The 22,646-nt window shown below is 42.6% G+C and overlaps 1 protein-coding gene across 3 annotated transcripts in view; it reads left to right on the top strand.

The window, feature by feature from the left end:
• c21h8orf34 (chromosome 21 C8orf34 homolog) overlaps positions 1 to 22,646 on the top strand; it is a 63,757-nt gene that overhangs the window by 9,486 nt on the left and 31,625 nt on the right. For 2 of the 3 annotated variants that reach the window (XM_086191752.1, XM_086191754.1), the window contains exons 2-7: positions 7,014 to 7,158; positions 7,328 to 7,459; positions 9,095 to 9,214; positions 9,420 to 9,448; positions 11,107 to 11,270; positions 15,493 to 15,659. In XM_086191752.1, the coding sequence (XP_086047878.1) occupies positions 7,014 to 7,158; positions 7,328 to 7,459; positions 9,095 to 9,214; positions 9,420 to 9,448; positions 11,107 to 11,270; positions 15,493 to 15,659 (757 nt within the window). The remainder of the gene's footprint in view (positions 1 to 7,013; positions 7,159 to 7,327; positions 7,460 to 9,094; positions 9,215 to 9,419; positions 9,449 to 11,106; positions 11,271 to 15,492; positions 15,660 to 22,646) is intronic. The other variant, XM_086191753.1, reaches the window with a different exon arrangement.

Genomic DNA, 22,646 nt, shown 5'->3' with positions numbered 1-22,646 from the left:
GTATGTGGACGAACAGAAAGAATTGGCTTATGTACATCTCCAAACACAGGGAACCTTCCGACACACCTGCTGTTACGCTGGCGTCCCCTCTACATTAGGTGATGTAGTCACTCGTATTGTCTCAGTACATGTTGATAAAAAGCAACCCATGACTATCTTTTTTTCAAAGAGATTTTTATTTTACTTAAAATTCAGCAGAGTCATTTCTCCTCCTCTTGGTTTATTTTAGTTTAGCTTTGTTTTGATCAACTTTAAAGCCTGGCTATGACATCAGACATTCGGTGAGGTTAGTAGCGCCCCGCCATCAGGCTCCGTTAGAATGATTACTACAAAGTCAGCCAGCTGAACGCCCCGCTGCAGGCCACGATGGTCCTTGGAGAGATGGGAAGGGGGGGAGAGAGAGAGAATGCAAAGGATATCTGTGTGATCAGGCTACAAAGGTATGAGCCCAGTCCAATATGAGGAAGATTTAGTGTGCGATGTACAGTGGGGCCTGTGTGATTGTGTGTGTGTGTGATTTGTGATCGTACGGGAAACTGCAAGAGCAACAGTAGCTGTTATGCATGCTAATAAAGTTATCATGTTTGTTTATCACCGGAGCAAGCTGACGGCTACGTGTACTTGATAGTTGTGTTGGTGACGCGTGAGAGCTGCTCATCTCATACGACAGTTGTTTCAAGCTGGTGACTAAGCAGTGTGTGTGTGTGTGTATCCATGTGTGTACTTGCTGTATGAACTTCTTTCAGCTCCTTGGGAGGAAACTGGCTTCTGCTCCTCCTCATTTCTCCTCTTTTCCTCTTAGATTCTTTTCTTAATTTATAATTTATATGATATACTTTTTATGACCACACAGGGAAATCTGCCTCAGAGTCAAATGTTATGGATGTACAGTAAATGCCTCCAGTGGGCCCAGTCAGAATTCAGCAATGTTCCAGTCAGCGTCTGATTGCAGTTGTGTGGTCAGTCATACCCCAAAGTCCTGGAGAGGCAGATACCATTGGCTTTGATTTTGAAAAAGATTTTCTTGGGTTTTAAATGTTCAAGAACATATTTAACTCTGTAGAACAGTGGTATTATCTTGAGGTCATGCTTTCATCTGCATTTGTTTCACTGTGAATAAGGATTAATCAAACCCGACTTTGCCCATATTCACACAACCCTTAAAATTTTGGCCCAGATGCATGTAAACGGCTAAAAATAGCATTATTTTTATGTTTGCTTTGTCTAACGTGTAAGCAAACAATTACGCAGAGCCAGTTCAAAAGATTCGCCTGGCTCAACCTGTTGTTGTTCTGCTGTATTGGAAAAGAACACTTTGCTTTGTTTGTATTAGTTTAAGTGAATCCAAACCGTCATAGGTGGTGCTGAGCTCAGATTGCAACGAAGCGCTCTGGCAAAATACCTCATCGTTTTCACTGTTCAGATTGCTACTCGCTAGCCTGAGTTGAATTCGTTGATGATGTTGTAGTCAGCGACCGGCAGCAAGCAAAAAGCGGAGGCAGCAATGGAGCTAATCTCACGAGTGAGCTCCTACCTACAACAGCGCCCATTCAGTTCAGTCCTGTGTACGTACACGCAGCCTATCAATGAGCAGCAAACAGCACCAGCAACAGCTTCAGGAGAACTTGTCCGGTTTACTGAGGCTTTAACTCATGCTTAATATCATTCTCAGTTCAAGAAATTCGTATTTATGTCAGTCAGTGAATTTTAAGTGCATAGACAAATAGACAGGTGATAAACGTACACAACAAAATACACCAGCACCAGTTCTTTCAGAAAATGGGGGTCCGCCATGTCTGGTGTTCGTCAGATACTGCAGAAGCGTCTCCTGATGATGGTCAGCTGACTCAGTCTTCTCTTCTGCTGGTGTCTGCCTGCACAGTCAAGGTCTGGATGGCATCCAGTGGCACACTGCTCACTCTCACCCTCTCTCTCTCACTCTCTCTCTCACTCTCAATCTCACTCACCTAAACCATCAGATTATACTACTTCCTCCAGTAATAGCTTCCTCCTGTGCATGAATCACACGGTTTTCACCTTAAATAACCTGGGACGTGACTTTGTGTTCCAGTATTGCTTTGACATGCAGCAGGTAAATCAATAGCAGCTGGTGGCCTCAGGTACAGGGGTGGGTGGGTGGGTGTGTGTGCGAGAGAGAGAGAGAGTTGGGCCCTCAGGTGACCAGCTGATGAATTGAAGTCTTTTATTCAAGGACAAGTGATGAGGAGAGGAAGTCTGGCTTTATATCTTATCAGAGATGCAGCTTTCTACCGTACCCTCCAGCTGTGTTAACCAACAAACGTCAGAATGTTCTAGAAAAAAGCGGTAATAACATGACCAAACACTTCATTCACTGTAGTATAATCCCACAGCAGATATCTCTTTTATCTGTTTTTTTTGCTCCACAATGACATCACCATTTCTATTCCATATCCAAGCTGTCCCGGCCGTTGTGTATATTTGTGTGTGTGTGTGTGTGTGTGTGTGTGGGGGGGGGGGGGGGGGTCACGATGTCCCCAGTAACCTTGACCACCCAGAGGAGGTGTGAGTGCAATGACCATGACACATGCGGTCATTTGCTTTCCCACCTGCAGATACACACATTTGCATCTGTACTGAAAGCTGGAGGCCAGATGGGGACCCTGGCCAGCGGCCCCCATGTTGGGCAACGCACAGACCACTGCAGCACCCAGACACCTGATTCTGCAATATACATTTCATTTGTTACATTTCAAGAAAATGAATCTGTAATAAACCAGAATGTCCATGTCCTGTATAATGTAGATACTGACGTGTGCCACCTGTTAAGGGTGTGGATCTTTTCAGAATGCCATCGGTAGCAGCAGATATTTGTATTTTTAGAATATATCACCCTTTTTTATGTTCAGATCTGTTGTTTATGATGAGGAAACTGTGGTAAATATATGATTTATGGGCTTTCCCAAGTGTTTCGGGAAATGTCACAAATCCACAATGTTCACATTTGTTTATTAATCTATTTACTAACCTAAATATTATATAATCATGTTTTATGCGGATAATGTCATCTGTAAATCAGCAAATCCAATATCTTTAAAAAAAAAAATCGAATCATACATTCCTAGCACCAGTGTATTGATATTGCAGAAGTCCTGCCACATGCACAAAGTATTGCATTGCCATGTCAGTGGATACTGTATGTGAATGGAAGCGCCGCAGCAGAGTGGTGTGCCTGTGACCGAGTGTCTCCTCACATCCAGGCGTCCATAGCTCAAATGGTCCGCTATGACTCGGCAACAGCTCTGGGGGAAATTTATCTGCCAGCAGGATGACAAGAACGAAGAGAGCAGAGCCTGGGCAAAGTCGTAAAAGTCACACTGCTCATGTGGCGCCATCAGTTAGATATCCTTACTATCATACTCCTGCAATCCTCCATGTGATATCGCCAATATTGTCTTCAGCGAAAGGTCAGATTTCAGGGTGAGGAATAGACAAATATCAGTTCAGCCCTGTATTTTTTTTTAAGCTCATAAAGACGCTTGAGCTCACTGTCGCAGATATTGGACTCCTTCTTTTTGCTCGACACCCTTTTGGTGTTCTCGCTCACTTTGTCCTCCAGGTCTGACTGCAGAACCCTCCTGTCCGCTTGCCTCTCTCCTCTTTATGCATGTTCCTGCTCATTTCCACATTTAATAGGAGTTGCAGGTGTGCAGGGAGAGTCATCGGGAGTATCATGGCTGTCATTGTCTCCACTGTGAGTCCTTGACAGCTTCCAAGGACACGGGGTGTCTCTTGGCCATCTGACAGCTTATCAATTACTGCCACCAAACCAAACCTCCCGGGGCACAGTGATATCTCGCCAAACAGCCGACCCGCGCTGATATGAACTGCATCTCTCTGTTGATAAGACCACCTGTTGGCCTGCATGTGATTCAGAGGCTCTTGTTGACTCAAATTTGAGTTGTGTTATTGTGAATTATAAACTGAAGTCTAACTGCTCCATCAGATCTGGTCCTCTTTTGTGTGTGACTTATGTCATCTGGATGCGATCTGTTACAGTAGGCCTCTTCTGCCTTTTATGATTTTATTGTAGAGGGTGAAGGACATAAAGGGTACATTAGCTCATTCAGCAGCTTGATGCTAAACACTCTACAGGATGTGCAATCAATATATGCTGGCACATTTTACAGTACGGACGTGGACTGAATGCAGATGCGCTGCCTTTTTCTTCTTTCTAGAATCCCCCCTCATCTGCAGTATCTGTCATAGTGGCACCACACACACACACACACACACACACATCTGTGAGAGAGGTCGCAAAACACAATCGTGAAAAGCCGTCCATAAAAGTAACAGCACATCCTTCCCTCTCACCCACAGAAAAAGAGAAATGATTAAGACGAGGAAACCCCGGGGTAGCTAACAGAGTTCTTCCTGTATAATCGACCAAATTACAACCTTCTTCTAAAGAGCTCCTGTTGATAGGTTAGTTATATTACCCAAAGGAGCTACTAAGCAATAATTACAACTTCTACATCTGACTGTAGCATCATTAGTGGTTTGTAATTCTTAGATACAGGCCACAGAAACCCAGTGCAGCTGTGAGAGGAGATGTTTAAACCCCTGGTACTGTATATACCGTAGGAGGCCATATGGCTCAATATATAGAATACATGGATAATTTTATTCCTCAGAGGAAGACAGGAGTTCAGCACAGTCCCTGTTCATCCATCTCTGTTTTTCGACATTTCCCGGAAACAAACGACTCCTCAAGGCTCAATTCAAATTTAAAACCCGAAGAATCATGTGACATTCTTGGCAACTCGAGAGAACTCACGTTTAATGTAGGCTAGATCCTGTTGTACCTTCTCCTGCACAGTCAGTAGTGACTTAGGGCTCTCTGAACAGGGTGAGGCTTTTGGGGCGTTCATTTCCCTCATTCTAGAGTACAGCTCGTTGTTCCTGTCAGCTCATTTCTTAACTTTTATCCTGTCATGTAGCTGGATAACGAATTATTCTGGCCTGAAATGCTAAATGGTTGATGTGAAGTATTGCAGAATTAACTTCTTTTTAAATGGGATATCACCATAAAAGTCCTACACAACTTGAGTTTGGAAAAACAAAAAGATACAGCAACCGGCTCAATTAGAAGAATGACTGTGTATGTTTCTTTTTTGCTTTTTAATTTATAAGACTTTTGCAGTGAAATGAAAGTTTCGAAACTACACAAAAGGAGAACAATAGGTTTTTGAAAATGAAAGGCCCCCCCGGCCTTGAGTTTACTGACAGTGTGGCCCCCTGACCAGTGTAGTTGAATAGCTGTGCTCTAGATGCTGTGTACTGCTGTAGACGCTGAGCCCCGGCAGGAATGTCCCCCTGACCAATTACCTGATTAGTTTTCCAAGCACACACACTGCAGCCGTGGCTAGCCAGCAGTAACACACACGATTTGTCTCTCTGTATCCTGAAACACACTCACGAACCCGTTCACTTCTACTCACAAAACCACTATGATGAAAAGGACGTGATTTTCTTCTACTGTACCTGTCAGTCTCCCTCACTCGTTTGCACACACACACACACACACACACACACAAACACAAACGTGCGCTCTTGTATCGATAAATTACTGCCAAATCACTGCAGTCCACTAATGGCTTTCTATTCTTTGCTTGTTCTGGAGATGACCAGAGCCGCATCATGAGTGCATATGCTTATTTAACCTGACATATTCAGATGGAAAGGTTGTTTTTTTTTCCCCCTACAGCTCTATTGAATTAATAGAGTAACTTTAAAACTACTCAGTGTGCCAAAAGTCATTTATGGTGGGCTTCTTACTTTCACACTGCTTTCCTTTATTTTGTGTGTTAGTAATTCTTAAGTTTTCATGGAAATATGAATGCTCATGTCCATTTTGATTAGCGTGTGCCCGTGAGCCGCTATAGCATAGAGATAGCACATTATTAGCTATGAGATGATTGGCCCATTTGATGCTGAATTCTCATCCTGCGTTTGATGGATTTTAAATTGGCATGCAGAGGAAGACGTGGCTAACTCTTTCCGAGAGTCCCTCTGGCTCTCCTTTCGCTCTCCCTCCTGCAAAAATTCTAGTTGGTTTTTGCTGCTTTTCTCCACCAAACCCATTTCAGCGTCGTCTGGTTGTTGTTCAACGTCTCATCTTTCTCTAATTTGACCCCCCCCCTTTTTTTTTTTTTTTTTTACTGTATCAGTAACCACAATCACGGGGTATTAAGAATTAACAAAATAGAACGCATATATGGATATGAAGTGTCATTCCTTTTTGATTTTATGTTGTCATGGGTTATACATTTAAGTCAGTAGAAGAGAGATTATCAACCAGCAGTCTCTTCCTATTTTGGGGGCCCAAACTGAAAGTTAAAGCAAATACTTTGCTATTGCAGTGCTCTTTGGTTCGCATATACAATCTGCCTTGTACTGAGATGAAATCCCAAGAAAATTGTCCCTCTTTTCAGAAGAATCGGTCTGCATGCATCACTTTAGGTAGCCCTGGCCTAAAACATGCAACTCTGTGTATTCCGTGCGTTCAGATTCTGAAAATGAATTGATATTTGGCATTTGTGATCAGGTCTGAAGTTGTTGTTTTTTAATATTGTATAATAGATTCATGGAAGTTTTGTTTAATGATCCTTAAGGAGACTTGTTTTTAAGGGTGCACAAGGGTTTGAATACCAAATATTGACTGTTTTGAAGTCATTTTTGGCTTGTCCATGCTTGATTTTATACAATATTGATGTGATTTTAAAGTAGAGACAGAATTCTTCATATTTTGGGACTTTTATGTTGTTTCCCTTTTCCTAAGAACAACAAACAGTAGAAAATCTCTGTATCTTCATTAAAGACTAGACAATTATCGCACCACTTGAGACAAGGGAACACCTGTAACGATTATTGGGAAGGGCTTCCCCCACAGTGGATACTCGTCTACCCTCCCAGTCTTTTTGCTGTGGTGCCACTTTCATCTAACCACTCTCTGCTTTACTCTGCTCCTGTAGGAGTTGATGACCAAATTGATAACTGAGACTCCAGACCATCCAATCCCTTTTCTCATTGATCACCTGCAGACCAAGCAAGACAGCCCAGGCAAGCTGCACAGAGCTCTCTCTGGCTCCGCGGCGCTGTGGGCGCAGAGCTCCCCAGGTCGGTGCACACATTCACAATGAGGCATTTGTCTTTGTCGATACTCCTCGTGAGGGGAAAAGTGGTTGCATCCACGGTGTGACAGAAGCCAACAGCATTTGAACAGTAAACACGGACCTGCATTTGTATTTTGTAATGAAAAGGAATTGTGACTTTCTCTCCTCATTAGAAAGCAAAAACACTCGAAGGGAGTGCCGCAACTATGAGAAGCCATGGCAAATTCACCCAAAGAAACCAAAGAAATCTAAGAGCGACCTGGCTGTTTCCAGTATCTCTCCCCCCTCGCCAGAATCCAAGTCCTGTGAGTTCCTGTTTGCTTCTCCCTAAAGCTCATGATCATGTTAAATTCACAAACGCTCTGTTTACTTTAAATTTAAACCTGCACACTTCTGCAAACTGCAGCGACATGCGCCGTTGAATGTAATCTCCATTTTTAATTCGATATAATTCTATCTAATTAAAGTTAGTCACAGTGCATAGTCCAGTGTCTGCCTCCAGCCTCCCACAGTGCAGCAGATGAGTTCATTATAACTTTTTTACACTTGTGCTTCACTGCAGCTGCACCGCGACACGCTCCAAGGATGAATTGTTCTCAAAGTTTCTGCATTAATGCAGGATTGATGCAGATGAGAGAGCTTTTTTTTCCTGGTCGATATATTATCACGAGCGAACGATAACACTTGAGACAATGAAGCTGGGTCAAACAGGGAGCAAACACATAGTCACAGAGCCAAAAGACCATTTCAATAATTTAACATTGTGCTCCGTCACTGCCAGAGCCAGTCTATTTCAGGCTGAGGTCAGAGCATCACTCATAATCAAGAGGGACATAGGGAGCAGAGGATGAAGTGTGTAAAAAGAAAACAAGCGAGAGGGAGGATAAATGAAGTGACTCCCGACACTTCGAGATGAGGAGTTTCAGCTGCTTTCATTCTACCCCCTTCAGATGAGCTTAAGCTGCATTTAAAGTCACATGAAAAATGCATTCACAGGTGTTTTGGTGTGCAGAGCTCATGAAAAATTGAAATTAAAAAAAAAACCTGCATCTTGTCAGCATTATGCATTGCAGCAAGAACAACATAGCAAGATCTTGCATTGTGCCATTCTGCATAGTAGAAGTGGGTTCTTTGACGGGCAGCTGCAGCGGGAATTGAATTCTTAACCCTTCATCTGGGCTATTAAGATACAGCACAGACCTTTGCTGCTGCAGCACAAACACCCAGAACCGAGTAGACAGAGGACAGAAAGGCATTCCTCACTGAAAGTAATGAAACAGTTTGTTTTTTTTTCATTCCAGTCTGCATTTGGCAGATATATTCGCTCTGTGTTTATGGTTGTTACAATGCCAAGCAGCTTAGTCAGGGTAAACAAGGGGAGAGGGTGGCGGATTTTTAGCAACAGCACTGTCAAATATTCACCATTGTGGTGCCGTTATCACACGTGTTTGATTTAAAAAGCCTCTGCATTGTAGTCCGGTTAATGTGTACGCTCAGGCAACCAGAAGACAACCAGCACATTTGTTTGACGTCTCTTCATAACCCACTGGTTTTTCATTTGAATTCAAATTAAGCTGTGCTAGAGCATAAGAGCGTTATCCCTCTTGCTACAAAAGAGTTTGGCGCTTTGCGTTTATAGATAATGAGTGATCATTTAGAAGCTGAAGAACACATAGGCAGGATGTCAGAATGGTATGTGGGTCATTTGCTGTTCTTGTTGGAGTTATTTTGAATGTTAATCAAAGAGACTGACAGACATTGTCCCCTGGCCTGTAGCCAGTTTGGTTCTGGAAGAGACACGTCGTTCTATCCTGCAGTAATTCAAGTCCTTTTCATGAAGTATTTGTTGCTTTTATTTCAGTGATTAGAATGAGTTGTCCTAATTTACGCTGCTTTCCAAAGCTCTGATATAAACTTGTGTTCATGTTTGTCTTGTCCAGTGCCGCGATCCATCGAGTACCCTTCCTGGGACTGGAGGGAGAGCCGGGACTTCGACGAGCTCAACCACATTCTACAGGAGAGCAAGAAGCTTGGCAAGGCCCTGGAGAGCCTCTCTCGCAGTGAGTCGCTGCAGCTGAGCGGTCTTTAGTTCATTCTAACACACAGAACTAAAGTGGGGGCCTTTCTGTAAATGTCACTGTAAATCCTGCGAGGAAAATCGGATCAAGGATTGAGAAGCTAATCTTACAAGCTCGCCGCTAAGAGCAGAAGTCTGTTGAATTGTGTTTAATGCCTCCTTTGAAATGGTTCTCTTTATCTTTGCAGGTATCGCCATCTCTGATGAGCTCGACCAGGTAGAAAGTCTTTCCTCAACTCTTACAGTGGAAATTTGTTTCAGATCAAAATAATGTTTCATAACTTGCAAAGCAGTGGAGCTCTTTGTCTGATGATGCGCTGCCGTCTCATGGGAGTCATATGTGAGAGGGATACTTCAGTGAGCATGTCCCCCGTCTCCCTCCTCCTCCTCCTCCTCCTCCTCTTCCTGGTCCCACTATTCCCTCTAGACAGTCTTGCACTGTCTGTCCAGGCTGCACATAGCCATGTGGAAATGATGGATCTGGATGAGATAGAGAGCATAAGTTTAGATAGACACTTTCTGCTCAGCGCAGCAGTCCATGTCCATCGTCCTTGGCTCCAAGCTCACAGATTTCCCTTCTTTTCTGCGGGACAGGGCAGGAGATGAATACTAAACACACAGTCTGATTTTACAAAGACAGTAGAATTTTATATGATCCTGGATTTATTCAAAGACAGGCAGAGATAAATTTGTCTTTAGGAGGGTTGTAAGCCCATCGGCTACATCTCTTATCGCACTTAGCCTCTGGGAACACAGGCCAGTATTTCAGGGTTTCCGGTGGAGCCAGCAGTTTTTCGGTCAAAGACTTCCTTGTTCCGTCTACTGCGCATTGACGGTCCATATAGCAACTTGAGACATGGAGTTGAAAGATGACAAAGGGGAGCAGATTGTTTCAGAAGTAGCCAGAAAATGTGACAGCACCTTTTAAATGAAACCAACATGATGGCTTTGTTAAATCAGTCATGTTTCCGACCTCGCGTTTTGGCTGATGCACTCCGGCTGTTTACCTAGACGCAGCTTGATTCATCAAAGCTACTCAAATGGAAACCTGACATTTTCTCCCTTACATCCAGACTCTGTATTTATATGCAGAATCTGTTTATAGAGATTAGGTTGTAAGAGACAGAGCTCAGGCAGTAGAGTCTTGTTGTTGTGAAGAGCAAAGTTCATAGTGGGGTTTTTCCAAAATGTAAAGTACATAGCATTAAAGTGATACCAAAAAATGTATTTCTGCCTTTCAAGTACTCACAAATAGGAGAAGATGTACTCTTCACCACTGCATCACTTCTTTGTGACTCCAGAATGCAGAAACAGACTGTCACACATATTCAGCTTGAAGCCAATGGCAGCTGATGGCCACCATCTACAAGCAAGAGCAAAACTGCTCAAGAATGTCTGATTACAAACTCTCAAGTGCATGGCCTGGTATAATCCATAATCCTAAACTATAACACTTCTGTTCACCACTATTGTCTCTGAATGTGCTATAGTTGTTTTTCAGCCTGAATCAAAATGTTGGTGGATCACTGAATGTACGGCTGGATAATGACGACGTGGATTATCCTGGACGATGCACTTGAGAGTTTGGAAACAGACATTTTTGAGCAGTTTTGCTGTTGTTTGTAGATGGTGGCCATCAGTCATCATAAGCTTCAAGCTAAATATGTGTGACAGGCTCTTTCTACACAAAGAAGTAGCTCAAGACATCTATTTCTGAGTACTTTAAAGACAAAATTACTCCATAATGGCGGAGAACCACTTTAAGTTTTAAAGTAGCCATTTTCTCCTCGAGTCTCTCCATCCAAATCTCTGTTTGTTTCCTCATGTGTGGCTTTTTCGGTCTGTTTTTGTGCCTCTCATTCATTCTTTATCCAGAACTTGGGAGCCTATAACTCAGTGTTGCGCCCTCGGGTGGTTGGGGAGTGGGTTGGTCGCGAAGAAGAGGATGCAGACCCGCTGGCTGCTGAGATGCTGCATCCCCCCGTCCCGCGGAACAAAACCGATGTCTGTTGGAGTGGATACAGCAGTCCCGCCGGGAGGTTAGAGATTGTCACACACACTGTTGCGGTCATATGCATAAATCAATTCAAAAAGTTCCAAACTTCAAGAAACTTCACCAAGCTATTGTTGGCTCTTTTAAAAGGAGGAGGTAGGCTTCTGCTGCCGGAGGAATGCCCATCTGAATGGGCTTGATAATCCCATTTCAAAGGCACGATCAAACATGCTTGCCATGATACTGCCTCAACCCAATTTTGAGTTAAAGCTAACCTAATTTCTGTGTGCTCAAGGCCAAATGACTTTGGTGCTTGTTATTTCGAACATTTCCTGTCTTTTGACAATATATCTGCATCATGCATTGAACTGGTAAATCAGTTTTCACCCTTGCAGGATTCTTTATAAACTTTGCATGTTCCCAGAATCTTTATCTCCAAAAAAGCCTGCTGCATCTTTCACTTTCCCTGGAAGAAGTCGGTGTGTTTGTCTCCATGCGCGCTTTTGATGTGACTAATTAGAGAAGCTTTGGATATAAAACCGTAAATCATGTGCACGTCTGAGCTGACACAAACACACACACACACACACACACACACACACACACACACACACACACACACACACACACACAGTGTTAATCTCATTAGGTTACAGTATCTGTGGATTATGAGGAGGAATCCCTCAGTTGGAAGTCTGAGCAGGGAGATGGTGATATGTGTGGGCTCACCAATGATCTTAAAGTTGCTTTGCGTTTACCTGTGAGGAAAATAAACTCTGCTCCTTCTCATTGAGAGGAAGAGTAGTTTGGTGGTGTGACTGGTAACTTATGTCCACTTTTAAAAGCATTCAATGGGAGCTTTCCTCCGTTTCATATTCTGTCTGTAGGGATTTGGATTACTTTCACATGCGCCATGCTGCTGTCTGGATGATTATCAGATCAGCCTTTTTCCTATTAGCATAATCAGTGTTCTTTTATCCAATCGCTGATGAAATAGATATATTGTCATTTTTATTTGATGTTTTTTCTTCCTCTTCAAATAGCTATGTTTGTTTTTTTTGTTTTGTCTAAATCCTCACTTCACTTCGTAAGAAATCTTACTTGGAGGTCCTCACGCTTTTGCTTTTGCTTTTGATCATTTTTGGGGGAAAAAATCTCATAAAATATTTCTCAGTTCTGTTTTTGTTGGTCTGAATTTAACAAGATTGGATTTTTTTTTCTACAACTAAATGCAAGTTCTGAATACCAATTATCAGTTTTACTTGATTGCTCATTGATTATTAGTCAGTATCAATCTATTGGTTAGTCCAGTGCTTCTCAACTGTATCAGCACAGGTATCTTAAAATGAAGGTGCCAGAGCCTCGGGATCCCCACTCCCCCCAGAGTTGGTTGACCGTTTCAATTCCAATTCAAATGCATAGATTCAAATTCAACTGCTATTTTTAAAGTAGTAGTATTTATTTCTTTTTATCTTTAGAAACAGTTTGACTTTTTAAATCTTTTCCTCCTCCTGGAAAACATTTTGTAGCCACCCCCATCCTGACCCCGATGACCCCGCCACGTTGGGAGACCCTGAGTGAACCTCTATTACAAAAATCAAGAAAACTAAAAACATTTGTACTTTTAAAGTTATGTCATAATAAATGTCAGTCATTATTGCAATTGTTTATCATTTATGAAAGAGCGCCGATGTGCACTCAAAGTTTCGTCTCTGCTTAATAGGCCACCCCCTTTGGTGCTGACATATTTTTTCCTCATGACCTTATTTGTTAAACCAGTCCATCTGTCTCCTCTTATTTTGGTAAGGTTACTCATTTTTATTTCTGAACTCATGCCTCCGTCCCTCGTTGTACCCCTGCCTGTCACAGAGGAGCGTAAGGAGAGCTGACAGGTGTAGGCGGCTCGGTGACCGATTGGCTGCAGAGTTGAGGTGGAAAAGTGCAGCAGGGCACATGGGAAATCAGATGGTATATTCAAGGAAATGGCTTATTTTGACAGTGTCTGTCCAGTGGAGTTGGACTCCCTCATTCAAACTTGTATCTCTCTAGTTTTTAGAACACTTTTTGGACTTTCAAACAGGAAAAAAATGGCCATAAACAAGGAGTGCTGCACCTGCTTTCATATATTCATCATCTCTAATGATGGCTTGTACCACCTGAGGCTGCTTCCGCTGAGGAAAAGAACTGCTGACTCTCCTGGAGCTGCCAGCCAACATCACAGGCGATGGGAGCCTGTAAAATGCTGCTTTTAATAACACACTCGACTTTTTCTTGTTTCCTCAACAATTACTTCCTCACGCTGAGTGCAACTCTCTGTTTACAGTTCAAGTACTTTGGTACAACCTTAGAGGGATGTTTAGCTACAACGCATGCAATTACTGTGAGGAGAAGGGTCAGATAAAGGATTGGGAACAGATACAGCACGCATGCAGGACCACGTCCGCCCCCCATATTAGAAGATCTAATTAATACTGTATTATCGCACTGAGGGTACAAAGAAATCTATCGTCTTCTGACCCTTACCCATTATCTGTGAATAGAAGTCATTAAACTGAGATTACCATCAAATTAATAGTCTTCTACCACCCCCCTAATCCAGCCAGAGGGATATGGAAATTAATTTCTCTAATATGGTGCTAATGCAGATGTCGGCCTTCGTAACTCTTATCTGAATATTTCACCGTATGGAGACAGTCTTTGCTAATGTTCATCCATGTTCCAGAAGGAGATACAAAAATTCACATGGATTTGGATTTCTAAAAAGAAATATGAAGAGAAGCATCCGACTTCTTCCTGTCTGTGCAACATTTAATTAAAAACTGCCTGGGAGACCACCAGAGAAATATGAAAGTGTGTAGTGCTGCATGAGCGATGAGCTAAATACTGCTGGGGAGTAGTGTGTGTTGTAAAGGTTACCATAAGCTTTTATGATAAAAATAAATCGTGAAGGATGAAGACAAAGATTGGGGCGGCATGGCTCGGAGTTCGAGTGGTCACTTAGCAAGTGAGGGGTTGCTGGTTCGACCCTCACTTCCCCCGTTGACCGAGTCCAAGTACCTTTGAGCAAGATACTGAGCCCCCAGTTGCTCCTGATGGCCCTGTGACGGACTGGCAACCCGTCCAGGGTGAACCCCGCCTCTCTCCCAATGTCAGCTGGGATAGGCTCCAGCCCCCCATGATCCTTAACGGACAAGCAGACAAAGATCAAGTATAATTCAGGGTAAACACAACAAACCTTTTGGAAAAGGAAGTGCTCATCTGATGCAAAAATGTTTTATCAAGGAGACTCTGTTCAGTTCAGATGCATATCCAGGTCTTGCTTTACCATTGCAAGATTTGTCTTTACATTTTTGATTCCTGAGAGCGAGTATTACATCGACTCTTTGAGAAAAGTCAGGCATATTTGTAACACTTTAGGAAATATTTCCAGACTCAGGTGATGGTTTCATTCGTAGATGTGTATGCAATAGAAGGGAGGGTGTTTGGTCTGATTTTGTCTAATGTGTCTTTAAAAATGCCTGAGTTCAGATTTTGTTTTCTCGTCCACACACTGGCCATCAGATCATAGCATAAAATGGCAATTTATTTTCCTCCAGTGGAGTTGAGTGCTTATATTTATTTATAAATTAATGTAAATTTATATTTTCAGATGTGATCAATCTTAGCAAATGTTTTGCAGAACTTTTCACACAAGCTGACCAAGAATGATCCTCTAACATTGAGGTGAGGTTGCTAGACGCGCGGCCAGTGGAGGGACAAATAAATAAATATTGTAAGTGTTTTGAGTCATGGTTTGAATTTACCGAGGGAAATGCTACAGTTTGCACTTGTAGGAAAGCTTTCATCTTCTGGTAGAAGCCTGATGCATTCGAAGATGTCATTCACAGGAGCACAATTATATGTTTCACTCAAGTGTGGGTTTGTCCGTAAGCAAGTTTATTTGAAAAGTATTGGGCTGAACCTGCTGGAGCGTTCCAGCTTCAGTCATAAAAGAACCTGTTAAACTTGGAGTCACATCAGTTTCACACAGCAAAAAACTTGTCCCCCTGTCTTTCTTTGTGCAGTATCCTTACGCTCTTCTCCTTATGACGTGGGCTATTTTTGAAGCTACAGTGAATGATAGTTTCAAATTAATAACACATTTAATATGCACGTTAATGGAAGCCAGTGTGTCTTTATTAATGCTACAATCTTCCAAGTCTGGGGAAATGAATAATAAAATCTCTTAAGTGTTTTATGATATTCATGGCTCTGTATTTCTCCCTCAGCCTCAAGATGGAAACGAAGAGCAAAGGGCTGAAGGAGCAGCAGCTGCATCACAAGAAACTGCTGGCCGCTATGTTGACCCAGGACTCCTTCGATTCAGTCCACAGCCCGGCATTGTCCATCGCAGAGGAAGAGATGGAGGATGAGGACGATGCCATGGAGCTTCTGGGTAATTCCTCAAGCCACTTAATTTCATGCAGTTGTACAGAAAACCTACAAGACTAAGCTGCCTCTGACTGACAGATGGCTTTTGCTGTGCGTGTGCGTGTGCGTGTGTGTGTGTGTGTGTGTTGAAAAGGTTTCTGATGTCTTGTTGTTCAGCGGAGTGTCAGAAATGGTGCTAAAACACACTCTGCCCTTTTCTGTCTTCCCTCTTAAACTCACCCGAGTGTTTATATGCCTGTGGTGAATCTCCCAGGCATCACACATGTAAAACGGTGTAAACCCGCCTTTAGTAATGATTGGAATTACTCACCCTGTCGTCTTCTCATCACAGTCCTCTACCATTGGAAAGCTAACAACCAGAATAATAGTCCACTACTCTTTTTATTCTGTCTATAACACACTCTCCACAGAGCTGCTGCTTCTGACACACTTTCTACGTACTCCTTTACTCTCTGCTCAGCTGTGGCAGTGCGGTGGCCCTTCTGCTTGTTAACGGGATAGAATCATCAGGTCATCAGGAGGGTCAGCTTCATTCATTGATGTGTGGCAGGGTGACATTGGGGTTACACTGACTGGAGCAAGTGGTGGTTCTTCAAAGAAAATCACCCAAAAAAAACATGGTATAAATAAAACAGGTCAAGAAGGTTTGAAAATATTTTAATGGGTTAGGAACATTTAAAATTAAAATAAGTGTAATACTCTTGAGAGTGTTGGATTGTGCCTTCTTCAGTGTGTAGACTGCTTTTGCTCTCAAACAAACACTTTATTTTTTTGTGTGTAGTTGTTGTGAGTGAAATATCAAATGCTGCAGGTATGACGTAGTCCAGCATGGAATTTAGCATTAGCACTGGGTTTCCTTAACCAAAAGCCAATAGTATTTGTGGTTCCATCCATCCATCCATCCATCTTCTTCTGCTTATCCTGATTAAGGGTCGGGGGGAGGGGGGGGCTGGAGCCTATCCCAGCAGCTTTCGGGCGAGAGGCGGGGTTTGCCTGTCCATCACAGGGCCAACACATAGAGACAGACAACCATTCACACTCACAGTCACACCTACGGTCAATTTAGAGTATCAATCAGCCTCGTCCCCTCTTGATGTCTTTGGACTGAGGGAGGAAGCTGGAGTACCAGAGAGAACCCACACAGGAACAGGGAGAACATGGAGACTCACACAGAAAGATCCTGTGCTGGAGCTGGGACTTGAACCTGGAACCTTCTTGCTGTGCATTTGTGGTTATTACAGAAAATAGTCAAAGAAATGTTAGTGAACATTTTGATCAACAAGACTCTTCACAAATAATCACCACTTTAATGATTTTCTGAAGTGTAAATGCAACCTTTAGAGAAGTAAAAAGAGCTAAGTTTATGCTACTGACAAACTACAAATCGGATGCGCCGATTTTCAAGCTAGCTAAAATAGCTTCGTGCTTGTTGTTAGCAACTGCTGTTTTTAAGATGTGTAAAAACTGTCCAAGTTCTGGAGAGTGACGTTCACTGACAAATGAACAAAACGCACATGTGAGCCACAGACCTTCTGGCATTGAACCTTAAATACACTGAGAGCTTGTTCTCGTGCTACGTTATACCACCTGACCGACCAGTTATTTGCAAATAGTTTGACGCAGTCTTTGTTGCATCAACTAGAAGTGGCAAATTCTGTTCATTCAGTGCATTCTAGTTGTAAATTGTGTCAGTTTGAATTATAAAGCAGCTCAGATATCTGTGAAGCAGTGTAATGGTTATGAATGAGGCACATGTAGGCACATGTCACATGATATAGCTACTGATATTGATGCGTTGCTACCGGATTAGAACTGGGGGAAATCTCTCACCAGGTCTCTTGTCTGTTATATAAGCCCAACACAGTTGTGACCTGGGACAGCTGTATATAATGCTGATAAATGAAGCCATAAAGCAGGATGGCGATGGCGCTCTGTGATCGTGGCTCTGAAGCTCAGGCCTTTTCCCCCATGGCTGTTCCGCTTCGGTCCAGGGCTGTAATTCAAAGGAAATACATCAGCAAGGTCATTGCTGATTCCCTATCAAGGTCTGGTCATGGTCAGGTCTACAGAGACCACCACCCTGGGTGACACCCACACTGCTGTGCACTTGATTGAAGTGATGCTAACATGTATGACCCTCAGGAGGATTTCTGGCCCTCCTTTAGAAGAGAAGCTGCTGGCACACATTTTGTTGCTTTGACCAAATTCATGCCAAAGATGAGTGATGCTCCTCGGCAGGACTGGTGATCTTCTTTATTGATCCCTGCAGGAGAGATTTATCTTCTCCCTTGCTGCCTTCCACATAAAGGTTCTATTAAAATACTGCTCAGCGGCATGCGTGGAGTGGGGATAGGTGACTAATCATATTGCAACATTATGTTTCATACTGCAAATGTTGCTTGTGCTGTGGCTTTAGTGACCCTTAATACAGCTGTTTCTCTCATTACTGGAGAAACGCATAAACCTTTAACATTTTCTCCCTCTCTGTCTCTTAATTCTACTTTAAAAGATGTATTACTTCAACATGTAGACTGTAGAAGCTGCAACATCTCACATGCAGCCTGTTACATTATTCTTTAAGCATTTGCCAAGGATGCCCTCTAGTGGTGTAAACATTGTATTACTGTTGCTGAAAGGTAATTTGTAAAATATTAAAGGCAAGGCATACTTTCCTTTCAGTGGTTACTCAGTTAATCTGTCTGGTAAATATGATCAGACGGACCAGAATAATAAGTCTGCCCTGCAGTCATTATATTCTCACCTTGGCACAACTTCCTTCATCCTACCTGCTAACTCATTATAAGCCTCACTCTTGTGCAGTACTGCTGTAAATCTACACTGAGAGGAGGTATATTAGTAGCAGAATTAAATGTGTTCCATTGGGGAGGGCAAGAAAAGGAGCAAAGAGTGTCCAAACACAAAATACCCACTGCACACTCTTAGATATAAGGCCTTCAAAGGGATTCATCTTGAAGGGCTGAGATTCTACCCAGAAACAGTCACTCCTGAAAAACCCTCTTTCAAAGGTTGTGTTGGTCAAAGGGATCTTTGTTAGTGTTCCATGATAACCATTTCCTTTCAAAGAACCCTTTTTTGAAAAAAAAAAATCTTTAAGGATTGTTGAAGGGATGCTGACAGACCAGTGTTTTGTATCTGGATTTGTTAAAGTAGTAACATGGGTGGGTTCTAGGAAACACCCTGAGAGGTTCTGGAAAGAACTCTTACTGAGGGTTCTGGGGAAGGCCAGTACCAGTGGAAGGGTTCTTTGTTGACATCTGATGAAAACACAGCACGCATTGCAACCTTAGTCTATAATAAGTTCTCTAGCCAGGTATCCTTGTGCTCAGCCTCTCCTGATCTCTGAAGTTTCCTTTCCACAGACTTGCCCAACTTTGAGAGTGCCCAAGAACCCTTTAACTGCTCTGTGTTCTCTCAATAGAATGGCTGTCGTGTTGCCAAATGGTCGCTGGTTAGTTCAAGGCATAACCCTCCAAAGGGGGTTCCAGGTGGAACCTTAATAAAAGGTTGGAGCAGAAACCAAGAGGAGTCCTCTTGTTGGGAGAAGTGTTAGAACCCTATATGGTTCTAGTGCACACTTGGGTTTCTAAGAGCGTGGGAGGCTGAGCAGACACAGAGGACTAAAGTCTTCAGTGAGAGAATAAGGGTGTAATAAAATCAGGCTTAGTTTAAGTTTGCTACAAATACCCATTTCCATGTTGATCAGAGTCCAAGCAGTTTTTGCCAGCACCTGGACAAGACGCGTACGGGAAAGGCTGAACATGTTGGAGTGGTTTATAATATGACTAATCTGCAGATTTAATAATGATTTCAAGACCAAAAACAGCTTAAGACTGATTTGTTTTTGTTCTCTAAAATCAGCTTGGAGTTTGAGTTTTATTGATTCTCTTGCTGGTCCCAGAGATGGCACTGTGTTTTCCTAGTTCTTCTCATTAGTTCTGCACTTAATATTGACCACAGGCAAAGCCCGTCTGAACATGAATGACTCACACGCTCTTGTTAAGAAAAAAAAAAAAAAAAAAGAACCTTGGAAAATGTCACAATTCTGCCCAGTGGTGAGACCGCAGTTTTATACTGATCTGACATATAAAAAAACAACAAAAAAACAAGCTGAGTTCATGGAGTGGCGAGGAACACCCTGTTTTTATTGTAACTTTATGACGCTGGTTAGCCAGTTGTTCTTTTGTAAAGCTACAGTTCCTCTCATCATTGATTCCATTTTGTGTGGAATTTTATGTGAATAAATGGAGTGCAAAATGTATTTTCATGTCGTGCAAAGTTCTTCATTTTACTCAGTAGCGCCCATGTCATGTGACCTAGGGACTCCAACTCAGTCATATGAATGGAGCCATTATCAGACGAGCGCTGAGCTGTCACGTCTCTTGTTTTACCTGGTAGAAGGGAGAATCCCTACATTTGTCTAAACTTCTGTTTCTAGTACCTTGGGAACCCGTGTGAGGGATTTAGCTCATTCTCTCTCTCTCTCTCACTCACTCACTCACTCACTCACTCACACACACACACACATTCTCATTGTAGCAGAAGATAGCAGAGTAAATCATCCAGCGGCAGACAGACAGCAGACAACCCCACCACCCCTACCCCCTCCCCAAATCCTCTCTCGTCCACGCTGAAACGAGAGAGGAGGACATAACTCTGGGAGTCCCAGTGACAGTGAAGATTTCATGATTACAGGATGAGGGAATGATAAAGTTCTGTCTGCTCTGTGATACAATCAGAGAGAAGAAGCAGTGCCCGCTGGATGAATTACATCGCCTGTGTGCTGCTCTTTTGTTTGAGGATGTTAGTTATATCTTGATCAAGGGCAGCCTGCGGTGCGATACCTCAACGCTGTCAATGGCCAACATTTTCCACAGCCTCTCCTTTGTTTGCGGGTGCGAGCGACTCTACTATGTCATCTGCAACACATACTGTCGAACCCCGCCACCCCAACCCCCGCCTCCGAGCGTGATTAAGGTCACATCCTTTCAACTCATCGAGGGCTGAACATTTATTTAGTCACGCTAAATGACTTTTCTGTGTTGACTTTGCAAAGCTGTCACCATTAACTGAAGAATGACAAATATTTGTGGGGAATATCTCACCGTTTATTTGGCGTTCCCTGTGAGAAAGGAGGGATGTTTTGAGAGCCAGTACAATGATTTATTTAATGAAAGCAGTAATACTTCATTGTTGCAATTTCCCCAATATATTATAAGAGTTAAAGCATTTATTATGCTATTATTACTGGTGTGGCCTTTGTGTTGTATTTGGATAATGTGCGGATCACATGCTGTTGAGTTTTACTTAAGTCACTAACACATGTTTTGAAAGTATTCTCAGTAAAATGTACTTCATATCGTCACTATTACCCTGATAGTAAACATGAGATGCATTGTAGTGTTGCAGTTGGTAAAACGCCACCACAGAAGTCATGTGATGACCAGTGTGTCTGTTTGTTAGCAGGATATCAAAAAAGATAATGGATTTTGATGAAATTTGGTGATGGAAGGATTTAGGTAATATTATAAGGAACAAGTGATTCCTTCTTACAGGTGATCTGGATCAAATTTTAGATGCTGGATTCTGAGGACTGTTCCAGTCCTTTTGGCAGGATGTAGTTGTGTTCTGGACATGTCACTGACGAATTTCCAACAAATTCCAAGTGAAATGGTTGAAAGAACACTCTGGTTTCTCTAAAAATACCGGCAGATTATTGCTTAAATTTGTTGAGGCAGTGTATTTTTATGAGACGGGGCACTCCCTTTCTAGTTTGACACTTAAAATCTTCTGAATATCTCAATATTTATGTTCTTTTTTTGTCATTATTTGAATTCTGCCCCTCTTGCGTATGTAAATCGGTCAAACAAAATATTAGAAACACCTCTGAATATAATACCAACCTGTTCATCACATTTCGACATTTCGACATGACTGTCTTGGTAAAGAAAAGTAAACCTTATTATCTACAGACGGTGCTATTCATTTTACAGCCAGCAGAGGATAAAAGAGAAAAACAAGTGAACACAACGTGCCAATACAGCTCTGGTTGCTCATGAAGTGCACATGACAGAAACAAATTGGAAACCTCTGCAACAAATACCAAAACGCAATGGAAAACCAGCTTAACTAAAGGAAACAACATAACCTCAACGCAGAAAACACAAAATTAACTTCTTCTGGGAAAAGTTGGGTACCTGCATTCGCTGTCGCTCTTTCTTATATGTCATTCTGCGGTTGTATTGTACAAGAGTGTCTACTCACTAGTGTGTGAATATCATGATGCTTGATCTAGCACAGTAACCTGTTGCACGTGTGTGGCTGCGTGTGTCTAAATGGAAAAAATGCGGCTGCTAACTTGACTAAAGCTGCCTCTCTTGCCCCTCTCCCTTAGGCCAACATTCAGATTGCTGGTGTTAGCAGACGAGCCAAGCACTTCCTGACGCCAGCGCACACACACACACACACACACACACACACACACACACACACACACACACACACTATCCCATCACCACCATTGCCCCCTTCTTCTTTTGCCCGAGACACAACAGTTACCTGGGAAACCTTATAAACAAATAACACAGGCGTATCATTATGGTGTATTGAAAGAAGAGGAAGGTGTGTGTGTGCGTGTGTGAAAACGCGAATGTCAGCGGCGTTCGTTACTCAGGCTCTAAATCTTTCACTGGATGCTTGAAAGGATTGGGTTCACCTCTGAAGCTTTCGCCTGCCTGATGGTGAAAAAAAAAAAAAGTCCCTAGTAAAAGTCTAACTGCACCCAATTTGACGCCTGTAAAAGCCTCCACAAGTGCAGATGGATATGTTAATCGAGAGGCAAATTGCTGCGGTATTACGGTGGTATTACTGGAAGCAATTACCAATAGGCAAGTAGACTGCTGTGATCATACCATAAAACCAGCAGTAGTCATTACGTAGAGCGGGGCTTAATACCAGCAGCCACTTTATACAT

This window comes from Aulostomus chinensis, chromosome 21 (assembly GCF_037954235.1).
Source record: "Aulostomus chinensis isolate RoL2024-O1b breed Wild chromosome 21, RoL_Achi_v1.0, whole genome shotgun sequence".
NCBI lineage: Eukaryota > Metazoa > Chordata > Actinopteri > Syngnathiformes > Aulostomidae > Aulostomus > Aulostomus chinensis.
The sequence above is the reverse complement of the archived record's forward strand: the minus strand, read 5'-3'. Positions and strand labels throughout refer to the sequence as shown.